This window comes from Symsagittifera roscoffensis, chromosome 9 (assembly GCF_963678635.1).
Source record: "Symsagittifera roscoffensis chromosome 9, txSymRosc1.1, whole genome shotgun sequence".
Lineage (NCBI taxonomy): Eukaryota > Metazoa > Xenacoelomorpha > Acoela > Convolutidae > Symsagittifera > Symsagittifera roscoffensis.
Window position 1 is genome coordinate 863,050 of NC_087070.1, and position 17,157 is coordinate 880,206.

Below are 17,157 nucleotides of genomic sequence, written 5' to 3' on the forward strand. Positions count from 1 at the left end.
CCTACATTTTTCGTATAAAAAAGCAAGCACGCACGCTTATCTATAAGAAAATTTAGGCCGATAACAATAGATTTTCTACACTTAATTAATTTTTGAGTAAATTAGTTTTTGGAGACTTTAATGCCATTGTGAGAAACAAAAAGTTCAACATTTTAACAAATTAAACATTTTTTTAGTTTCTTATAATTTTTCGTATGATTTTTGGTTTTGTAAGTCAGTTTCTGTCTAAATCTTTTGTCCTGTTTGTCTATATTACTATGATTGTCGAATATGGCTATTTTTTGTTACTTCAGATCTTTTTTTATCAGACCACGCATAAAAGTTAAACTAATTCGAAAAAAAACTTTTTTTCTTGTAGGTTTTTAAAGACTATGGTCGAAATATATGTTTCTATGATGTTTTTCCTAATAAGTGCACAGCAACTGGCTAATCTTCTGGATATCTTATTGATCTAAAAGAGTTGATTGTAATGTTTGACTTTTGCTCTAAAATTACAAACTGTTCAGGTATGTAAAATATTTCAATTAGCGAATTTGACTCTTGATTCGAAATCATATACAAGAAATAAGAACATTAAATTACAATAGCAACAGAATAATCAATCTAAACAACCTGGTTTAAGATTGGATTACAAAATTAAATAAATTATCAATATTCGAATTGCACAATTTTTAGGGTTTTTCAATTTATGCCCAATGTAATTGGTCGATTTTGAATTCACTGATTTTTCATTCCAAGCATTTTTTCACATATAGTTTTTGACACATTCAATGATTGACTGGCGATGTGAACTGAATTAAGTTAGAGTTCAGCGAAGTTCAAACTGATGTTATTGAATATCCGCTCGGACATTTCAAGGTCAAAGTTTTATGATCGCCTTCTATTGTGACGGGCGGTGTTATCGCTTCGCTCAAATTCCGAGCTGCAGACGCTGTTCCCTTCTTTAAAATGGGTCCGTTGGCGGCAGCTGCCGGTAAGCTAGGGGGAGGGGGTGATTTACTGGCGACTGAACTGTTGCTGCTATTACTTAATTGTGATTGGCTAAGATTTGTGCTGGGTGCCCTGGGAAGGGGAACTGGCTTTACTCTGGAAGTGGTAGAGTAGATATGGTCTGCTTGTACGGAGGCTATAGCCCCCGCGGCCATAGATGACGCGGGATACTGGCCCCCACCTGGACCGGCGGAGTTGGGAGGAATGTTGGCAATTATCGGGGGGCTACTGGAACTTGAACAACTGCTACCCGGGTAGTTGCCGCCGGATAGTGGCGGTGATTGAGGAGATAGGCGGTTCGGAAGGGTGTTGTAGCGGGGAGCATTGGTGACTTGGGGGTTGTATTTCGGCCCCCCATTTTGCTGCGGGAGCTTCCCGTTTGTCAGTGAATGGTGTAGTTGCGGGGGGTTGGCAGGAGCATGGGGTTCCACATCTCCAGGGTAGAGAGTGTTTCCGTCGGCGTCTGCGAATCGGACCCGCTCCTTGCCTTCCGGTTCGCCTGGAATGCAAACTAAAATTATCGACATCATTTTCCCGTACATTTAGGAGTACCAAAATATTGAACGATAACAGAACAATTTTTGGGATAACGGTTATGATATCATGTGAAGGCAATCTATAAATTGGTTGTCTGCAAGTAATAAGTTTGCCGTAGACAATCGACCGTTTTGGTTTCGGTTAATTGGCACTCGCTTTAAATATTTTGATGATGGATTATGAAAAGGAAATGTTCTCTAGCAGTAAGGATGAAGGTTTTAATAAAGATGATATAGCCTAATGCTCATAACCATCAATTTCGACGCAAAAAGAAAATTATGATGTTTCTAAATTGTTTGGTGTAGTTTTGTTCTACCTTCAAAGAAATTTTCAGTTTTGATCCTCGAAATAGTTCGAAGGACACTGTCAAAATCCCAGTTTACTGTCAGTGTCAAATTGCTCAGCCAATCTGACAAAACACCGTAAAAATCATTCAGCACAATTTAAGTTTCTTCGGAATAAACACAAAAGTTTCTTCAGAAAACTGACAATAATTCATGTATTCTTTGGATTTGTCAATTTTTTACGTCTTGTTTTGTTTATATTAAATCATACAAAGTGTTGCTCAGAAATGGATGGATGGAGACCAACCTCTAAGTCTGTTGAAGGAAGCTTTATCCAAAGAGTTGGACATGTTGATGACTGAATTAAGCTGAGGATGATGTTGAGCGGCGGCGTTGTTTCCGCCCGCCGGGGGTCTATCAGGACCACCGAGTGAGCTAGAGAGCGGCGGGTGGCCAGTTGGATGTTGCGGAGTCAGTAACTGATACGAAGGGTTACCCGGGGGTCCCATTGAGTAGTCCACATAAGTAGCTGGGTCCCCCTTTTTCTTACTGGAGGGTTCCTGGTCGGAACCTGGATGGCTGATTATTGATGAGAGAGTGTTTATGTTTAGATTGTTGCCGTTGCTGTTTAGTGTTCCGATTCCGTTGTTGTTCAGAATAGGCGGCCCAGTTGCCAAGTTTGATACTTGGTTTTGTTTTAGAACTTCCAGCTCTTCAGGGTGTGCAACTATACCTAAATATTAAATTCTTTCTAGAAACAATTAAAAAACTTTTTAATTTTTTTTTCAAAATAAGCAGCTATTTGTAGAAAATATTCAGACAAAAGATTTCGTGAGCTCATTTTGACAGCAGCAAAGCTTAACTGAAAATTAAAAAATTAGTCGCTGCATCAAACTGTTGTTTGTAGCAAATATATCAGATCTATCAAATGAACTAAAGTAAAGTAAAATGATTCGGCAGTTATAAAGACAATTATTTAGGGTGCTTCTTGATAATAGTTACTCTAATTTTAGATATTAAATGGTTAAAAAGCATGGGGAAAAGCCATGATCGTTCCATCTATTTTTGGTTTTTTGTTCAAGCAAAGCGGGGATAGGAAGGAGAACTACTCGATATGAAATAATGAAAAACCCGGAACTAACTCTGGAAAACCCAAAAACTGACTAGTTTCCGAAGAATTTTAAAACTTATACTTTACTATAAAAGAACACCAGCCTTATTTTCAAAGAACTATAAATATTTCACCAAGTGTAATCCAAATTGAGAGAGCTGGATCAATAGCTAATTTTTTACACTAGGACCTACCAAAATTTTTTGCAACCAAGAGCCAATCACATTTCTTTTTCGCACTGTTTTTGAGTTTAACCTAGGAAGCATAATTTTTACCATTATGGAAATCCATTTGTAGTAAATTTAAGAAGTAAAATCAAACAGTGATAATATAAAAAAGAGAGTGAACATAAATTAGAAAGTTTTTGAAAAAAAAATTACATGACCAAAATGAGTCAAAACTAACACCATTTATTAACACTAAAACTTTCAGACCTATTTTTTCGAATACTGGAAAAAAAATTTCGAATCTTTTCACTACAGCTCGACTTATAACTGAAAAAATTTTAATATGATATATCACTCAAACCTCCACGAAAGAGTTTCTTCAAAATACCTGAAAGTGCGTAAAATAACTCACCCCAAACCAAAGTTTTTCATAGCCCATGGTATGTGGAACCATCAATACGATTTTGCATTTTTAACTACAAAAACTAACTAATTCTAAGACTTTTTGAAAATCTCGAGCAACTCGAAAACAATCCAAAGCTGTTTTTTTTCTATTATTCATGTTCCGATCTTTCACTGAATGCAAGTAATCATGGAATAGTGTCGGTTTCTTTTCAGCCAATTTTAAGTGGCTCCAACAAGCTCGCAGAGGTTCTAGTGCTCATCCATGCTAAAATCTTCTAAAAGTAACTAATGTTTAAATGTTTAAAATGTTTAGTAACTAATGTTTAAAAAAGGTTCAAAAACTGCCGAGAACTTTTTTTTGCTATTCGACTTCAATAAGCAAAGAGCGGATACAAATAAAAATCAATTTCAAAAATGATTGTGTTCTTCAAGAAACGTGTGAATATTTGATTGTGATGTTCTTAAAACGCGATTAAGACTGCGTTTTTACAAATTCACAATACGAAAATGCGAAAAAAAATTTGAAAAATTTTCAATTGTTTGAAGTGAATTGATAACTGCTTCGGAAAAGTCTGTGATATATGGGTCTGGGACAAAAAGCCGACGGGACTTCAAGCCAAAGGAATTTCAAGGGCCGAGATTTAAATTTTACAAGCATATCAAAACGCTATTTTTTCATCTGTAAAACGTTACTTTTCAAATTTTTAGGCAAATTTTAGTCCATAATTGGAGTTATTCATGATAATGCACAACTTAAGATTAACATCCGTTAATAACATCAGCCGGTTTTTGAAGTGCATAAATTATAAGTTTGAATAACGCCTTCAAGCGTGTTTCAATTTTTAAGTTTCCTAAACATCTGAAAGTGGGAATCAACTTCGTCTTTGGGTCTTTTTGATTTTTATCAAATTAAAACCCTTTCAATCCTAACTCGAACAACATTTAAAAATATCTTCTCAGGGTCGAGATGAAATTAATTAAAAATTTTTTAATTTAAAAACAGTTATGGCGTTAAAGTTTTTTAATTTTCAAGAACAATGTTTGCTTGATTTTTTTTGATGAACTCGACTCAATGTGAGAAAATTTGATCAAATGTCAAATTTGTACTCTGCTGGGAAACCTGAAAATTAAAATGCACCTTTGCTGTTCCATAGTGGATTTATCCTTCCTTTTAGAAAAAGAAATGAACTGAACATAAAAACAAATTAAAATTCAAATGGCAAAAAATCAAGTTTGAGCGTAAGACTTTTGCCTGAAACAAAGTATCATGACCTAAATAAATGCCTTTACCACGTTCATTGACACTTAAAATTGTTTCTCTTTAAGCGTTTTAGGTACTTTTCATTCGAATGTAGTCGGAATTTTCTGCGCCACTTGCACAGCAACCGGCAACCCTTGTTTTGTTTATGCGATCAGCGCTAAAACGTTCGGATGTGGCATTATAATTGATGTTATCAACAAAACATAAGAAAACGAAAAAGTTTTAATGTTAATGACAATCAAAGCCAAACTGAATTGACAATTTAACACAGATAAACAGTAAATATAAAAAAAGATTGATACATTTTTACCAAAAAGAATCCGCACCAAGGTCGGGAGTTCATGTTAATTAATATGCACCGCCAAAAAGTACTGAGGTACAAAAAACTAAGTATACGCCATTCAAAAGAGTTAACAAGATAACTTAACTGATTGCATGATGTTATAATAAATAAGTATGCTTGAATTTGACTCTGGTGATGAAACTATAAATTGAAGCGTCTTTTGATGATTGTGCGCATGTTTCTGTAATTTAGAAAAGTGCGATAGTTGACGGGAGTGAATTGCGGAAGTGTAGCGTTATTGACAATGATGGTCAACAAAAATCAAACCAGCTTTCATTCTTTAGTTTTAAACCAATTTCACGTTATTTGTCGCTTGATTCCAGTTAGTTTTGAAGGAACCTGACTTGCAGTTTTTTACAAAGATTTATCCAAGATTTTCTACTTTTCCTCGGAAGCTTGTTGCGAATGTTCCGAGTTGCAGTCAATTTGCGGCGAATGTTGTCCGTCTCCCATGACAACGAAAAGTTGTTTTTGCTGTGGCGAAAATCCGGGGGCATTTCGGTTTGAGTACATAATACCTCCAGCTTTAACTGAGATTCTTTGATGTCGATTTGGGGAGCCCAGTTGGTACGAATTTTTTGAGTTCGAAAGCCTTGAAATTGAAGTTGCAAGCCTACGTTGCGTTGGACTCATAGGCTGTGCTTGTGCTAAGTATCTGGAATTTTCTTTTAAGGCAGGATAATTCATGATGGGTGGAGATTGGTCGAAGAAAGTTCTAGAAGGATCTGACGATGGAAGTTTATTTTGTAGTTGGAACGGTGGCGGCGTGCAGGGATTTGTTACCGATTGCATGTGTGATGTCGTTTGCTGGCAATCTGCAATGCGAACACTTTGAATGTTTCGGCTTTCTGATTCATCGACACATGTTAGACTGTGCTGAGAATTTAGGTTCAATTTGCTATTTTTTATCAAAAAGTTTTCATAGACTTATTCACCAATTAACAGAGCCAACAGATTGTTGGAAAAGAGTCAATGAACGCAAGTAAACAGAATAAAAATACCGACATAATTTTTGAAACATCCCAACTTTCGATTTTCAAAGAAAAAATAGATGCCATTAAACCTCTTTGAAATTGTAGGACTGTATGATTTGCATTTTTTGATAAAATTAACACATTTTGAGAAAACTGGGTCAATAAGCAGAATTTTTATTTTGCAGGGAAATCTGAAAAATAAAATTCAAATTAAACAAAGGAAATGAAGTTAATTTAAAAAGAAATCAAAGTCAAACGGCAAAAAAGTAAATTCGAGCCTGAACAATTTAAGACTTTTCCTGAAAAAGAATCATCGTGAGAGTCTGAACTACATTCATCGACTCTTAATAATTAAAAAGTCATCTAACCGACTAATATGGGCAAACTATTTAATCTGTAGATGAAATCAAAGCTATTATAACTATCATGAATCACGACTCAATTATTATGAAGCCAAGAAAACCGAATTGTAAAAAAGAAAATCAGTTTGACCTAATAATTGCAACACAAAAAAATGAGCGTAGCAGAAGTATAAAGACGCATTAAGTGCCATAGTTATTCATACGTAAACATATGATTCCTTGCATTTTACATTTAGTGCCTGCTTGATGTTTTGTTTTGGTGTTTACTTTTTTGGCCAGTTTGTTTTGACAACTCACCTTTCGGCAACGAGCCATTAGTCATGTTGTGGGGCATTCGTAAGGTCGGAACAACGTGACTGTTATAAAGCATAGCCGATGGTTGCCCACCCGACGGGTTTTGGGATGAAAAGGGGGACCCGGGCAAAACCGAAGTGTTGCTCCATAGCGAAACGACTTGAGCAGCCATTTCGGGTGAGTTCGGCGGGTAATAGTTACCCGATGGCCCCGGATCCCCGACCCCAATGAACCCGCATTGACTTGCGGAGCTGCTACCGGGTACGGCAACAAGCCCACGTTTACCCGCGTGTACCGGGATTCTGTCTGTTGAATAAAATCAAGAAGCCATTCAAATTCGTTCATACTCTTTCCATGCTTAATTCATGTTCGCTTCGGATTTGGTTCAAATTTTTGTCTCCCACTTTTTGATTGAAACCGAAATAAAAACAGTAAAATTTTATGTTGGCATATTTTGACTGAGGGTTTTCTGGATTTTGGTACGATACAGGGATTTTCATGGCAGTTGCGACCCACTAAGAAAATCCGATTTATCGCATGTACAATTTTCTAATCTCAACATTCAATTTTATCCAAAATCAAAGCCGGCCTGCCTGAACAGTGAAACTTAATAAAGCCTCCAGTAATATTTAACTCTCTTTGCTAGGACAGGGAATCGGTTTACCTGTTATACTATAGATTGACTTGTCTCAACCAAGCTTGATTCACCAGGAGGGTTATTTTTGTCTACCTTCAACCCAGTTTGAAACTGGAATTAGCCCACAAGTGGTCCAGAAATTTTAAGCAATTATATTTCAGCAGGAGCCGCCGCATGTATTCCAGACATAACAAATCAAAAGGATATCAAGGAAACAAACTTCAGCGCAATTGAAATTGAACAGTCGGCAAATGAATTCGTTCAAGCACAGCCATGATTAAAATTTGAACATGATGATGTTTTATCGCTCAAAAATAGGACCAAAAAATAGTAACCATATGGCCAAACAAGGGTAATACAATTTTGCACGGCCAAGCATTAAATAACCAAAAATAACATATCGAATGATTTTTTCAAACGAGTAACTTGCAATGATAACTGAACAACAAAATGTCATTTTCCCACTTTGAAAATTGAGGATAACACTTGAAATAGTTGATAAAAACACTACAAACTACTGATCTTAAGACATTAAATTGGGGGTTTTAACATGAATAAAGATGATCTAGTTTTTGATTACTTTATTGTCACTGACCTTTTTTGAGGGCGGCGTTTCGCCTTTGATCTCGATTTCTGCGACAGATGACGATGAGGAGGGAAACCAATAGCACCAATCCCACTAAGATCAACGGCACAATCACCATCGTCCGAAGCGGAACAGTGTTTCCCCCCGCACCTAAAGCTTCCCCGCCCCCACCGGAACTCGAACCGCCTCCCCCTGATCGACTGGCGGCCATTCCCTGGATGGGTTTGGTGTAGTCGCTGCAGCCGACACTGTTACAGGCTTTGACGGAGACGTCGTATTTCTGGTTCGGTTTCAGAGACGAAATGAGAATTTCGTTGCTGTTACGAGCGTCCAACGTCTGAAAAACAACTCTGTTAACATATTCATGAAAGAAGCAAAATTGTCATGAAAGTTTCTACGCAAAGCATTTTGAAGCGAAGATAGAAAGATACGAGATGCATAAACCAGCCGAGACATAAAAGTGTACAAACCAGGAAACAAAATCACGTCACCTCTGTTGAATATATGTTTGATTTTCGGAACTGTTAAATAATTGTTATAAAATGGTTGCGTTAGATAATTTTGTTAAGAAGGTAATTGTTACATAATTGTTAGAACAATCAATGTCATCAATTGTCGAACTTCGTGTAATGATACTGACCGTGAACTCTTTGTTGTTGTTGTTGCTTCCTCCATTACTGCTAGCCGGTCTGTATGCCACCTGGTAGTAGCTGTTTCCAGCTGTCATGTATGGCACTGGGGTCCACGACACCCGAAGTCCAGCCGGACTCTCGCTCTTCACATCTTGGACCGAAGGAGCCCTAGGCTTGCCTGGACATACAAACAAAAACTGCTTGTACAACAGCTTCATAATTCTCACGTTTTATAATGTTGCTATCTGTGGAGGTTTGTTAAGTAAATGCCATGAAGATGTGAACAATTTATATTTATAAATTCTTCTCCTTGTTGCTCCTCTTTGGTATATTCTTAATTTTCAGCAAATTTTTTCATCAAAAAAGTCAAAATTTTTCATAATCTGTTATTTTAACATAAAAAGCTATGCATGAACATTATGTGAGGTTACTGTGATTATGTAATCAGATCGTAATCTGATATTTTAAATCGCATGATCTGTTGAAAATTATATATGATGACTAATATGTAAGGTTAGTACGATTATGTAATCAGAGTTCACATCTTACGTAATCTGTCCAGCCGTATCTTCTTGAACTGTTCGCCTTTTTCATTCTTCACAGCACAGAAGTAGTCGGTGAAGTTGTCGTCTGTCACTCTGTCGATCGTGAGTTCCGACTTCAGTTTCACCTGGTAATCCGACGACTGGTCTTGAGATGTCCTCACGTACTCCTGAGATATTTCATCACTGTTCTCACGTGTTTGTTTGAACCATTGTACTCGCACCGGCTACAAAAATACAATCGATATCAATTTTTTTTCTAGAGCATATTTTTTAAAATGAAAATTAAATTTTGGAACATTTTTTTAGCGTGAATGATTTCTTTTTCTATTATGATTAACGCGTGATATTACAAAAAAGCATGAAGAAGAAATGTGTTCAAATTACTTAATTTATTGACCATGGTTAAACTCGTTTTTTCGAAAAACTGAAGTACTAAAATTCAAATGTGACAAAATGGGGGGGGGGGGTTAAGAGAGCCTAATTGGCTTCTCATTTGTAAGACATTTTATTTTGTTGACAATGATAAAAGTTTTTCCTGCTGGTGTACCTGATTTGTGGGGTAGAGGACGAACTGGCAGCAGAGGGTGGCCCTCTGGGCAGGCAGTGCGGAGAACAGACCCTCCAGGTTGAGGGGACTGCATGGCAGGTACTGCGGGGGGACTACAACACAACACACAAAAAATAACACAAACGTCAAATCAAAACATTTCATAGACCGCCTTAAATATTTGGTTCATTTTCTAAATATCTTGGCTTGTTTGGCACTTTTTTTAACCTTCTGGAACTTTTTCTCAAGATTTTGGCACGTTTGGCAAGTTTCGTGGTTACACTGTTTTTTGAAAATTCTCAAAAAACCAGCTTAATTGGAAAAAAAGCAAGTTGTGAAAAATCTGTCAAGGGTTGACAGATACAACTCACATTTGACAAATACTTGGACTTCCATTGAATCCGTCGCCACTTTTTCGTTGTAAAATGTAGTCTCAGCCTTGCAGAGATACACGCCCGCATCCGACTGGGTCACTTTCTTGATCTCCAGCACCGGCCCTTTGGCGATGGGTCTGCGGTCGGGTGAGAACCACGTGATCTTAGAGGGGGGCTCACTTTGCACGTCACACTTGAGAAGTAAAGCGTGGCCTTCGTCAATATAGCCCGTCTGCAGTGGGGTGATGATTGGCCCGACTGTAACAGATTTAAACTAATAATTAAAATGCTGAGCCAACAATATCGATTTTTCCGGCAAATTTTTGACCGACAAACTTTCATCAAAGAATTTATTTAGGTAACAAAATAAGTGGCCGACATTATAGCAGCTAATCACAGCAGTGGTGCAATGTTCGTCAGCAATTCGATATTTCATTTTCCGTATTCTTGAGAAAAAAAATTGAAAATCAATATTTAATGGAAAAATTTTCAATTTTCATGCAGAATATTTTGCATGTTTACACGATCTCCAGTAAGTGTTGCACTTTTTTTGGCAACAACGTTTCCAGCAGTTCTGAAAACACACTCAGAAGGTTTGCAGAAAATGTTTCTCGGATACGTAATGCAAGTAACTCACTAACACGCAGGTCAAATAGGACCGAGTGCTCGCGAGAGCCTTCGAAGGTTCATCGTCTAACGAACGTCGGTTCGAACAATCGGTTGCACCACTAAACCACAGTGCATTTTTCGCACACTGTTTTTTCCATCATTTTCTTTCGAAAACAACAAAATGCTAGTTTTTATCGCAGCAAATTTTTTCCGAAGAAAGTTTGTCGATACTCGTGTGCATAATTCGAAACCACTGCTTTTGAATGCTAATTCCGCGGGTGGCTCCTATACTCATATCAGATGGTCTCAATCTTCAGTTTTTGAAAGTTTAAACATTGCTGATTGGCTGAGAATGTTCGCGCATTCGGTCTTTTTTTTGTCATGAGAATAGACTCAGTTGTTAACTTACACTGTACAGAGAGGTCGATTTCCTCTGTCGTTTTGCCCGCCCTGTTTTCCGCCTCACACATGTAGCTACCCGAGTGTTGTCTGGTGAGAGAGCTGATCGTGTACTGTCTCGTATCTTGCGAGCGCATGTTGGCTTCTTGTGCTGCAAATAAAATATAGTCAGAATTTAGAATAAGAATTAGAATTAGAATAAAACAAAACAAGTTAAATGAGCGATAATCCAACGATCGACATTGCTATTGTGGCAATGAACATCAATAACTCATTGATGGTAATTGCTGATATTGTGTTCATTTTTTTTGCTTATTTTCGATGTGAACTTATCCCGGGGAGCTAAAATCAGGGGCAAATCTAGGATTTTTTCAAGAGCGGCAATTTTCAAAAAAAAAAAATTGAAAAATTTTGTCAATCCTTTTTAAAGTCGACCAAATTTATTTTCCGAGCGCTCCCGCAACCTTATAAAAACCCTATTGTAATAAAAATTTCTGCGCCGCATGCAAAGTTTGAAAAAAGAGCAAAAATGCCGTTTTTGGGCACTTTTTGAGAAACTTTGACCAAAAGTTAGTACATATAGGCACCAGAGGCCTAGAAAGAAAAAATTTAGGGCTTGTGAAGTAGGCAAAAAAACAGAAACAAACTTAGACGCTTGAATTTCACTCAGCCATAATTCTTTTCTGTTATGTGAAGAGTTTGGAACAACAAAGCAATTCGCGATGGAAAAAAGTTATTTTGTACGACTGTGCAGGGAAAATTTAGAAAATAACTATATAAAAAGCAATATTGTTTCATAATTTGAAAATTTTTACAAGTGAACTCAATCTAGTCGAGTTTTTTTGCAATTAGAATGAAGAATTTGAAACTTTTTTTAAGTATATGCCAATAGCTTTAATTTTGAAACATTTTCAGCTGCAAGTTTTTTTGTTGCTTGACACGTTTTTTGTTGCAAATAACTTAAGGGGTGAAAAAATCAATCAGTAATTTTTTTGTAAATCTCCGGACCATCTAAGAATTATATCCCACTTTCGAAAAAAAGACGTTCACATTCGTTGCTCTAATCGCAAAGATTTTGGTAGAAGTCAAGCGTGTTTTCGGTTGCAGGAAATGAACCATTTTTGGGAAAATTTAGCTTTTTTTCATTTTTCAAATGAAATTGGTTTTGGTTTTGCTTAAGTTTTGAAACAAAAAGCTGCTGAAAATTCTGTTAGTTTTTCTATTAATTCGTTACTTGCAAAAATGTATGACGCCAATTAAATAAAGAATTATTTTGTTTTTGTAACAACTACAGGCGTTAGTTTTTTGCTTTCTTTTGCTACTGATTTATTTTCTTTTACTTTATATCTCCCTTAACGTTTTTGACATCTCGCTTTGAAAATAATTTTTAAAAATCAGGATAATTGACTTATTTTGGAGAACTTTTCTGTTTCAGCAATCTTGTACTGACCGTTTTCGTGAACGCTCCAACATTTTCTCTTGTTGTAATAGACAAAAATTAAGTAAATGAACTGTATAAAATATTGTAGTCTTCCTTAATTCGGCGTTAAAAAGACTAATCGAAGAGGACAAAAATATTTCAGGCAAAAAACTCAATTGTTTCTTTTTGGAAAAAAAAAGTCATCTGTTCATGCAGTTTTTCTACAAATGGTTTGAATCTTTTTAATCAGTTTCTCACTCAGAGATCTTTTTATATTTTCTGAAAAAGATTTGATGATTTTGAAATTCACAGTAACTCTCAGGTAAAGTTCTTTTTTTAACATTTAAATTTTGCATAAAATTATGATTGTTCGACAGCATTGTCATTTTGAACTGGTCATTGCAGTTTTCAATTTCTTAAGCACAATTCGCGTGCGTCGAATAAATCTTGTTCGATATCTCAAACCGAATTGTGTTATGATATTGGGTCTAGATAGTGGGTTATTAGAGGCAAAACATACCACTTTGTAAGTTGCACTGTTATTCACATTTTTTACTACAAAAATTGATTTTTTTTTGTTTTACAGAAGTGTGTTTGTTGTCTTGTCCCACTTAATGGTCTTCAGAAAAATAAAAATGAAAAAAAACCTGTTCCGTAAAAAATTTTAACTAAAACTTACTTTTCAGTTTTTGTTTAGCAAGCAAACGACTAGCAAGCAAACAACGCAAGCGGTTGTTGAATTTGATATTAATTGTTTCAGAGAACTAGTGTTCTTAGCAATCAGTCAATAGCTCAATAGCTTAGGTAAAAACTTATTATTCCGACTTTCTAAAAAAGTGACGGAATAATTTTGCTCTGAGTGGTTTCGACTTTTCGACTTTTTAAGTAGCAGTTTTTGACAATCGCTTTTTTATATCAGCCGAAAGGTGTTGTTGTCATGAGCTCAAATTGAATAAGATATTTTACCTGGGATGGGGATTTTTGAGAAGTTATGGGGACTTAAAGACTGCCAATTTGGTACAGTTATTGCGCGACATACTTCGTGCTATTAACGGGTAAGCGGAGATTTAATCTGTCTTAGAAATTGTTCCAAATTGGTTGCAGGAAGCTTAACTTAAAAGGAATCCACAATTAATTTGGCACTAAGAGCAAAATCTATCACTTTGTACTTTACATGTGGTCTGTGGTGTGGGGGTGATTTTCACAAAAAAAATCTCAAATGTTTCATGTTATTACTGCTCCGATATGTTGAATAAAATTTTATTTTTCGGCACTGATGTTTTTCGGCACTGTCGAACGCCCCCGGGCAGAATTAGTAAGACGACCCGAAAGTGATTGTCAAGCCTAAAATTTAGCTGCGACCACTTATAAAAAAACAAGATCAGAAATGGCAAACAGAATACTAGAGAGAAACTAGAAAGCCGTGCGTCCATCACCAGAAAACCATTATTCGAAAAATTTATTCAGATCCCTAAGTTAATATCTCACCTCGAAAAGTGAAAACAGTTCACAGAGAATCACTGCCGAGAAATTTATAGAAAATTGCAGAAAATGAACAAAAAAACGTTGATTGTTAAATTCCAAATAAGCTTTTTTGGACTATCAACATTTTTGAAAATCATTATCTAATATGTATAGAGAAAGGGTAAAAGAATTGTGTTGACTCAGTATGAAGCTTTGCAATTTTCTATACTTATCTCATAAAGATTTAATTCGAAACAGTAGACCAAGTAACAGTAGACATCAAGTCAGAGAAGAATTTGACACCGAAGCCAAAATGCATCAAACCCGAAATCCAAAAAGGGTCTTTTCTGTTACACGGCCCAAAATTGATGAATTTTGTAATATGAAATAAATTATTAATAGCTGGATAGGATTGGCTGAATTTAATTAAACCAAAACTTTAGCTACTGCAACTTCATATTTTTCAGCCGTGCAACAGAAAACAACAAAAAAACACCCCCGAAAAAAAATTAGAGAAGATTTTGTTTGGTTTTCTTTTTACCAATTGATAGAAGTTTTATACTATTTTAAGAAATAATTTTGAAGCACAAGTTTGTAAGCATTGACTGCTTTCACCATAAATCTTCTTTAATTTTAACACGGGGGGGTTATTTTTTTATTTTGGATTTCGACCCAGTTAGAATTGTCTGCTTCTTAGTAGTACCTACCGGCCCGGAAATTGGGGTTGCCGACCATCAGGAAGGCCTCTAGATGCACAATAGCAACACCTAGTTAGTGTACGTTAAGACACTCAATATTATCTGGATAGTCTTTTATAGTTTAATGTGATTTTCTGACCAGTGATTTTCCAAGTCTTTTCTGTTTCAATTTAAAAACTAAAATTTTAGGCAGTTTTTTTTTTGCCAAATCATGTTTCACAATTTAAAAGCTCAAAAAGAGAGGAATATTGCATAAAGTTTTTTTTACAGAGGTCACAAGTAATTACCCTAAAAAATGAACTCCTGTATGTTGGCTATTTGCCTCTGAAAAATGGACCTTCAATTCATCATAAAGCTTGCCATAAATTTCTTTCATAGCGCTCTGAACTTGGTTTCATGCAAGAGTTATGAATCTACATCCTAAATAAACTTTTTAATGATGCTCGAATTTAATCATATCATTCAGAATACGTTTATATCGTGAAATTTAATGATTTATCAAAGTACTAAATATCATCAAAATTCATTTTTTTTAAATAAACGCTCGAGTAATCAGTAAAATTAATTTATTTTAAATTTAAAAAATCTCTTAAACGTACCTGATTCTGGGATGGAATTTGTGTTGGCGTAGTAGACTTTAAACTTGTGTGATTCTGGCATGGGGTCCGCATTGGTTCTGCACGAGATCTGCACCGACTCCCCCTCCAAAAAGGCCCTCTTACTAGGAGTCAACTGGAAGCTCAATGTGGGTCGGTCTGAACACAAATCAACAAATTAAATGAATATTACCAACTAACTTCACTAATTTTATTTCAAACAAAAATCGACAGAAAGTTGGTTGAATGACTTTTTTCTGAACCTTCAAAATGAAGCACAAACTGCTCAAACGAATTTAAAACGCAGTGTTTTTGAAACAATCTGAGTTTCGAGACAAAATTAATAACATAAAATATTTTGTTCTTCTTTGTTTTCTCAACACCAAAACAATTTAAGGACACAAAAGCGGTTCTTGGAAAAGTGAGTTGAAACTTATAATTTGTTTCTTTCCCTCGCGGATAAATCGGGTCAATAAGGGTGCTGATAGGGGCTATTGCTTTTTCAGGTGATCAAGTTAGTATGCTCCCTTCTAAAAAGACCAATTTAAGATCTTCCACCCTTATATTTAAATTGGATCAAATTTTCTTACTTTCCCGTGTAAAACACTTGATTCGCGTTGATTTGATTGTCTGATTGTCTGATCTCAAACTAACATATTCCCCCTCCCCCAAAAAACCCACCCCCCCCCCCCAAAAAACATCTTTGGAAGTAGGATGTTACTTAGTGCTTTTGAAACTGTGATTTTGTGGTCTGTACTTACATAGCACTTTGACTTGGGCTGTTTTGGAGGCTGCCCCGTGCTCGTTCTTCACCGTGCACTTGTACCTGCCAGCGTGTGATCTGGTCACATTTGGCACCCGCAACACCTCACTGTGGCCTTTGACGTCACTCATCCGGTCATGACTCCAGTCTATCTGCACCACCTGAAGTAACACACACAATATCCCCAATTGCGGGTATTTTCTATTCATCTTTTCCATATATCGCAAATTGGATTACAAGTTCACAATCAAAATGCTTCTTTTATCTGATTGGATGAAATTGATTGATCTTATAGGAAGTCTGAAGCTTAATTTCAGACATATTAGCTCATTCAACATTTTGGTAATTTTGTGCCGCATAACAGAAAAAGGATTCCCCTAAAAACGACAAATTCCCTTATGATGGAAGGACCCAATGACGGAAGGCCAATCACAACAGAGTATTCACAAATTATTCACAAATTACAATTATCTTTTTTGAAAACAATTAAATTCACAGCAGTCAATTTCAATTTGGCGGAATACAAAATCAGCAGATAATGCAATCGGGCTGATACGCAATGCAAACTTGTCATAACAGAGACACAAACTGTTTATGAAAACGCCCAGGGGTTATCGCACAGCCCATGAAAGGCTTCTGGGAGATACGTTTTTGCAGTCTGCCAATTTCCTTTCAGCTTTCTACATAAAGTTTGGTCCCTCTATCATGAAAATAGCCACCAGAAAGACCTCAAAGTAAAAACAGAAAATCATTTCTATTGGTGCGAAAAATGAATTTAATTCAAAACTGATATTTTTTACACTATATTTTATACTAAAATTGTTTTAAAACTTGGCACTTAAGAGATCGAATTTGCTATAGCAAAAGCCCGAGTTTATTTTTTTTAGAAAAACAATTTTTTCAGACAGAATTTATGTCTCAAAATCTCCTGATTTTTTTCAGACAGAATTTATGTCCCCTGAAAATTCAAGTTTGCCCAAAAAATTTTATTTGAATTTGATAGATTGTAATTTTCAATTTTTTTTTCGGCTCTATTCTGTGCAATTTATTAATTAACTTATGAAACATTCGATGGGTCCTTAAACTGTATCAAATAGTTTTGAGTTTGAATGTTTAATAAAATTTCGAATAAAAACGAAATTTTGCTCTCATCAGTATC

General features: G+C 35.9%; 1 protein-coding gene across 1 annotated transcript in view; it reads right to left on the minus strand.

The window, feature by feature from the left end:
• Positions 1–483: 483 nt before the first annotated feature.
• The window catches only part of LOC134853899 (uncharacterized), a gene marked incomplete in the record, with an annotated part of 183,882 nt that continues 167,208 nt past the window's right edge, over positions 484–17,157 (minus strand). Inside the window, 12 exon segments of the mRNA XM_063869861.1 lie at positions 484–1,501; positions 2,119–2,544; positions 6,732–7,034; positions 7,961–8,288; positions 8,592–8,761; positions 9,133–9,352; positions 9,676–9,788; positions 10,047–10,307; positions 11,068–11,208; positions 14,649–14,687; positions 15,239–15,394; positions 15,997–16,159. Coding sequence (XP_063725931.1) covers positions 819–1,501; positions 2,119–2,544; positions 6,732–7,034; positions 7,961–8,288; positions 8,592–8,761; positions 9,133–9,352; positions 9,676–9,788; positions 10,047–10,307; positions 11,068–11,208; positions 14,649–14,687; positions 15,239–15,394; positions 15,997–16,159 — 3,003 coding nt within the window.